The 7384-nt window shown below is 30.0% G+C and overlaps 1 protein-coding gene across 1 annotated transcript in view; it reads right to left on the reverse strand.

Annotated features, from left to right (window-relative positions):
- LOC106476264 (dihydroxyacetone phosphate acyltransferase-like) overlaps positions 1-5864 on the reverse strand; it is a gene marked incomplete at its 3' end in the record, with an annotated part of 18108 nt that extends 12244 nt beyond the window's left edge. Inside the window, exons 1-3 of the mRNA XM_013936929.2 lie at positions 5672-5864; positions 4209-4423; positions 1367-1543 (exon numbers count right to left, since the gene is read on the reverse strand). Coding sequence (XP_013792383.1) covers positions 1367-1543; positions 4209-4394 — 363 coding nt within the window. The remainder of the gene's footprint in view (positions 1-1366; positions 1544-4208; positions 4424-5671) is intronic.
- Positions 5865-7384: the final 1520 nt, after the last annotated feature.

Consider the following 7384-nt stretch of genomic DNA (forward strand, 5'->3'; position numbering starts at 1 on the left):
CTAAGCCTTTAAATATTTTGCACATGGAGGATATAAAACAAAATATTTTTTTAGGTTTTATATATACATTTGAATAACTAAAAATCATAAATTATTACATCAATATCATAGAATTCAATTATAATTTATCAAGCTTAGTAACTAAGATTTATTTTACTCTAAAGACACAACCTACCTCATTGAAATCTTGATTCAAAAAAAAGAAATGGTGCTAGCCACGTTAGATAGGCTGAGAAAACCAATAGAGGAACATTCTGAGCTTCTGATGAGTTATTCATGTCACATATAGAAGTAAGTATATATAACGGAGCATTTCCAAAAATGGAAAGAGGTGGGCAGAGTGCCACTGTGTTTGATTTATTACATGAGAAGTATCTTAGCAAACTGAAAAGATGAGACTCTACTTTTATATTCGAGCTTGTAAATATTGGTAGTTTGAGTTTCTAATTTTTTCGAAACTATAGACTTAGTATTTTGACTTCACAAACATCTAATTTGAACCAGTGCTGAATTCAACATACCACGTGACACACAAAAAACAATGTTTATCTGTTTTTTAAATATTTACTTTTAAATTATGAAATTGAGTAATGTATATTTCTAAATTTGAATTATAATCTACAGTTTGATACCAAAGATATTGACATAAATTCATGAAATCATAGTTCAATAAAATTTTAAATGCGAGTCAACATGCGAGATGACATGGCCTTTCACCTGTGACCCATCTCAAAAGGGTTAATGGAAACAAGCGAAGTGCAGTTTCAGCTAAATTATTTAAAATATACACTTTATTGCATAAATGAAACTGAACTAAATGTAGTTTACAGAAGTACAATGTATTATACTTTTATCTTACACAATTGCAATGCATTGTATGTATATGTTGTATACGTCAACTGAATGAAATAAATGTGAGTGTGAAAGCACATTTAAAAATCTGATCCAGCTTTTTTCTGAAAGCCACACTGCTACTATAAAAACTACTACAACAACTAAAAAACATATATTTTTAAAATAACTTTGTAGTGATTGCACAATTTTCCATCTTGCATTTTTAAACATATATGATCAGAAGTGTTTCAATACAAAAATGCAGCTCTCCAAAACAATTAGTTAACTGTGTTGTAAATATAATCTCCTATAACTTTCTATCTAAAGATTTTGACTGATTGTAACTAACACTAAGCACACAGGATAAAACTATGTTAAAAAATGAAGTGTACATAAAAAAAAATTATTTATATTCTTCTACTTAGGTATATTTTAAGACCACTTTAAAAAAATAAAAAAACAACCTGTGTATACAAATACCACATGATTCAAAAACATTTCATATTTTTTCCTTGATTATTGCTACACTCACCTGTTCTATTCCATCCAAATTAACATAGATAGAAGTGTAAACTTGTTTCTTAAATTTGGCTAAAAGAAAACCAAAGAGACGAATAGCACTCAGTTGTAAGTTATGACTCATCTCTTGAAGAATCTTTTCAGCAGCCTTTGTAACCTCTTCTTGTGACATCTTTTTCTCATCACATATCTATATTATTTTCATAAAATATAAATTTCTCATAATTTTGTTCTTAAATAATAGAACAATCCGGATAAATCTTCAATATGAAGAAATATTCAATATGTTTTACAGTTAGGCAATAAAAACTACTAGACAAGTGTTTAATAGTCATTACTTTCAATCAAATTAATAGTAATTTCAAAATATTTTAACAGCACCCCTCCCCTGGAGACTAACCCTAAATGTATGCACAAGTAGCTTTTCAACAGTTTCCACAGATATACAAGACAATTAATATATACTTATTTCAAAATTTCTATATAAAAGTTGGCACTTAATTTTTCTTCATTACTAATCCCACACCAATACCAAAGTAGTTGGCTTCATGATGAGTAATCCCAACAAAAGTGTTCAACAACAGCATGGAGGAAAATAGCAGTTTCACTTTCATATCAGGTTTTTAAAGGCAAATGATTGCCAAGTTTCTTTTTAATAATAAAAACTAAAATAACTAACATATCACTAAGAAACTACATTTACATTTTAAGAAACTAAATATTATGTATGGTAAAGAAGCTTCTGAATTATATTATTGATACTGGGTTGTATCATAAAAAACTAAATATTATGTATGGTAAAGAAGCTTCTGAATTATATTATTGATATTGGGTTGTATCATAAAAAACTAAATATTATGTATGGTAAAGAAGCTTCTGAATTATATTATTGATATTGGGTTGTATCATAAAAAACTAAATATTATATATGGTAAAGAAGCTTCTGAATTATGTTATTGATATTGGGTTGTATCATAAAAACTAAATATTATATATGGTAAAGAAGCTTCTGAATTATGTTATTGATATTGGGTTGTACCCTAAAAACTAAATATTATGTATGGTAAAGAAGCTTCTGAATTATATTATTGATATTGGGTTGTACCATAAATAAAGAGAAACTGTGGACCAATAAATCTTACTACAAATCAGGATTGAACTACCTAAACACAAAAATGCTTTATTTTAGGAATGTCAATGGTAGAGTATTCACCAATGACTGGACATCTAACAAAACAATATAACATGAAGTTCTACATGAGCTCTAATTACAGAACTTTCTCAAATCTTGGATTACATAAAGGATGCAAATTTAACATATGAAAAAGAAGTAACTGTTCTATGACTTAAGCATCTGGCTGCACGATCAATGTCTTTTATTTACTGTTGTCTTGTAGTTTTTGAATCACGTTTGTATTAAGATAAATATTTTATTAATTAAACTATTAAAGCTACTAACGAAGGCATTATAAATTTTTACAGTATACTTAACACAGAGGCTAGCACTTCACAATCACACAGAAACATCTAGATCACTAGACTTACACTTTCAAAACTTTTATACGAGTTTTACAAATTTGTTTGAGATTTGCCTTAGTTTGCTACAGCACCCCACCAAATTCAAATGGAACTGACATTTTAAATTAGGCAATGTGAGGTGATTGTATCATTAAATATCCTAACTATTTATGAGCAGTTTTACCTTTGTATCTTTAATTATATTTGCAGGAAAAAATTAAGAACTTAAAAGAAAAAAAAAGAATTCTGATTTTTTGCCTATTTCAAAATGTAGCAGCAAAAGTTAATTTCTATCCCTGCTGGCAATGTTTAAACAACTATCAAATGCAAGATTATTGTTTCATATTCAAGTTAAGTATGCATCATAAAAATTGTGCTATATTCTGCAAGTCACCTTTCTAGCATGCCAGAAGTCACGGAATTGTGCATTAAACGTGACCCGTAAACATGCTTGATATGAGAACTCGCATGCTTCAGAAAAAAAAATTACCTTAATGTTGAAAAGCTTTAAGTTTTTCTTTTATTAGGAGCAGAAAACAATGACCTAATCAGAGCATACACTGAAATGAAACAGTACAAGTTATATCCACAAACTACCTTCTGAAACCTGAAATAACATTTTGGTATTTTAACTAATCAATGTATAAAACACTTATTTTAGATAAATATACATTATATACCAGTCCACAGACATTTTCTTTTTGACACAAGCAATACATTTGTTGTAATTCTTCCTAAATTAGCCACTTGTAGTTCTACACATACAATTTATTTTACTGAACTTTAAAAAAACTAATCCAAACATGTTAAAATGGCTTTCCAAGACAAACTTAGACGTATATGGCTTTTTAAAGATCTTGAAACATATACACAACAAAAAACAAAATGATTAACAAATACTTATTAAGACATCAACAAATTTTATAAAACTTCAAAACCCTTTCTAACATTAATTTTTAAATCAACAAACAAACTGCTGTAAACTGTTTTAGGTTGTTATTAAAAACTTTTCATTATGATTTATATTTTTACACATGGTACTATTCACTATATTAGAGGTATAAACTATCTATTATACATAAATGCATTATATAAGTTGTGTTACAACTATTTTTGTCATAATATATTATAATCTTACCTTGTTACTCATTAAATTTCACTAGGATAAAAACTGCTAGTCGCTCAGTACTAATTCTGAAGACTTACAAGACTAAAACCTGGTTTTAATACTCGAGGTGGGCACAGCATAAGTAATTCATTGTGTAGTTTTGTGATAAACAAACAAACAAAACTAGAATAAAATAAATGTTTAATAGCAATATCTACAGATAACTTACCTCTTTAATAATATACTGAACTCTAGGACTTTCAAACACTTCATGTTGGATCTGTTTAGGACTTCTGTCCTTAGAAAACTGGTATTTCGCACAAGTCCAATCTCTTGTAACCCATTCCAGATCCCCAAATTTACGTCGGTCATATAAGATGTCGATGTAAGTCTTCCCTCTCAACACTTTCGTCATTACAAACTTAAACTGACTTCGATACACAACTAAAATTTAACAGTAAACACAAGGTTATATTCATACAAAATTAATGAGTTGTTTAACATTTATGTTAATATATAATGATCTATAAAATGTACATACCCAAAAAATAAAGTTTTAAATCTTTAACCTCCTACAATGTAAATACCCAAAAAATAAAGTTTTAAATCATTAACCTCCTACAATGTAAATTCCCGAAAAATAAAGTTTTAAATCATTAACCTCCTACAATGTAAATTCCCCAAAAATAAAGTTTTAAATCATTAACCTCTTACAAAATGTAAATTTCCCAAAAAATAGTTTTAAATCATTAACCTCTTACAAAATGTAAATTCCCCAAAAAATAAAGTTTTAAATCATTAACCTCCTACAATGTAAATACCCAAAAAAATAAAGTTTTAAATCATTAACCTCTTACAAAATGTAAATACCCCAAAAATAAAGTTTTAAATCATTAACCTCTTACAATATAAATACCCCAAAAATAAAGTTTTAAATCATTAACCTCCTACAATGTAAATACTCAAAAAAATAGTTTTATATCATTAACCTCCTACAATGTAAGTACCCAAAAAATAAAGTTTTAAATCATTAACCTCCTACAATGTAAATACCTAAAAAATAAAGTTTTAAATCAACCTGAAAGTTTCCAAGTCATTAATTAACCTCAAAAAAGAAATGATAAAATGTTCATTTACATCTTCAGTTATATATCTGTCAGGTTAACCTAAAAAAAAATACCCAATGTTCATCTGAAAAACTAGAGCAAGGTTCTATTGAAACTTGTATACTTTCTATAATAAATGTCTCTGTAAGTTGTTATTTTTTAAATTTACTATCAATTCAGAGCATCTTGTCTGATATAAAGACTCCAGCCTTGTTTCCTAACTTTTTTTAATTTATGAGTATTTGCAGGTTTTTGAATTCCCAATGTGTTATCTATCTTGTACTAATTGAAGTAATTATTATGTAAATTAAATCATTTAAGCCTAAGCTCAATTTGAGTTTCATTACTTGGCCATAATACTAATACTTATGCAATGATATTACAATTTTATATCGTAACAAAAGATAAGTTACGCCCTAGTTGTGCTAACAGTAACAACATGTAACAATGATACTAAGTAACAGTAACATTAATACTATTAACACTAACAGTTTCCTCTACTCTTCTCTCGTACTACTACTTGTAGTGAAATGTTGCAATTTCACTTAATAATAAAAATACAAATTTAATTAACTCGTATATTTACCAGCTGGACCTACTTCTTAAGGAAACAATCACTCCTTTCTTATTTACATTTGAGCTTTGAAATATATTTCCTTATTTACAATCAATAAATCTCAGTTTTGTTTAAAAATAATATAAACATATCCTCCCAATCCAAGACACATTGTCAAGTCACAATTTAACCGGCCGGATGATAAACCGTCTAACCATGCTCTGACGAACCATAGCCATGCTCTCGATCACGCCACCGAATACGCGCGATATGACGTCATTTAATGGCAACTGTATATTGATCTTTCGTATGCGTATCTGTGATGTCTGATAAGTTTCTTCAAGTGTAGCAACTTTTGACCAGAAACACATAGCAGTAGACAGTGCTAACGACAGTTGATCCATCTTGACATTTCGAGTAACTTCCGTTTTCTGTACGAATCCACCAATACTACCTGCAGATTGATTTGATGCATACACATAGCTAGGATAAACAACTGTGTGGATACAGTGCCGCTTTAGGAAAAAAATTCATATATTCTATAGTCTATTCTTTATTAACTCATATACAACACACTTTGTACTTTTCTATGTGATTAAGATGTATTGTTAAAGTCTTGTAAATTACACACACACACAAACAAACAAAAAGCATTCAAATTCCGACGTTAAGTTTCACGAGTACAAATACAAATCACGCAAAAATCGATTGTAGTGTACCATGTATAAGTGATGTACGTGTAGTGAAGCTAGTTTGTTTGTTTGTTTTTGAATTTCGCGCAAAGCTACACGAGGGCTATCTGCGCTAGCCGTCCCTAATTTAGCAGTGTAAGACTAGAGGGAATGCAGCTAGTCATCACCACCCACCGCCAACTCTTGGGCTACTCTTTTACCAACGAATAGTGGGATTGACCGTCATTCTTATAACGCCCCCACGGCTGAAAGGGCGAGCATATTTGGTGTGACAGGGATTCGAACCCGCGACCCTCAGATTGCGAGTCGAGTGCCTTAACCACCTGGCCATGCCGGGCCAGTGAAACTAGAAATTCATATTGTTAACGTTATACATATATAATAATTCAAGATTAAAACAGTGACCGCCGTTGCTTCATATTTCCTAGGATGTTTAAAATATTATTGTAATTTAACGACTAATAGAGCTCCTTCTCAAATGAAACAATAGAACTAAGTTTGTCAATCATCTGGTGGTCCTATTTGAACGTAAGCGAGACTTTAAATTCCCGACTAAATGTAAGAAAAAATTCTCTCAATTATACAAGATGTTTATAATAGTGATCAGTATATGGTTCAGGTGAGGTATTTTCATTAATGATATTGTTACGACAGCGGAAGTCACGCGACTCTGGGAGCATGCGCACTGGGGTTTCTAGCAGGATCGTGACTTCTCGGGCAACCTCACGATTGTCCCAGCGTTTGTTAGAAGCCCTGTTTTTTAGTATATAAGCCGGAGATAGATTGAAGAGAAATGATGGATAATTGATTCAAGCGAACAATAGGCACCGTAAGTAAAGTGTGTGAATCACTGTGAATTATAGCGTGTGTTTATAAAAGTAGTTAAGTTAAAGTGACCGTGGAAATTCTGTGTATTGGAAAGTTGTATCGAGAAAGAATAAACTAGTTTTAATTAGAAAAGGACTTGTATCACTGAAGTTTCTCGGAAAGAATTTCTATGGGAAATTAACAAACAAGCAGATACGTAACAATATTTTCAATTTCGTTGTTT

The sequence above is a fragment of the Limulus polyphemus genome, unplaced genomic scaffold, assembly GCF_000517525.1.
Source record: "Limulus polyphemus unplaced genomic scaffold, Limulus_polyphemus-2.1.2 Scaffold10152, whole genome shotgun sequence".
Lineage (NCBI taxonomy): Eukaryota > Metazoa > Arthropoda > Merostomata > Xiphosura > Limulidae > Limulus > Limulus polyphemus.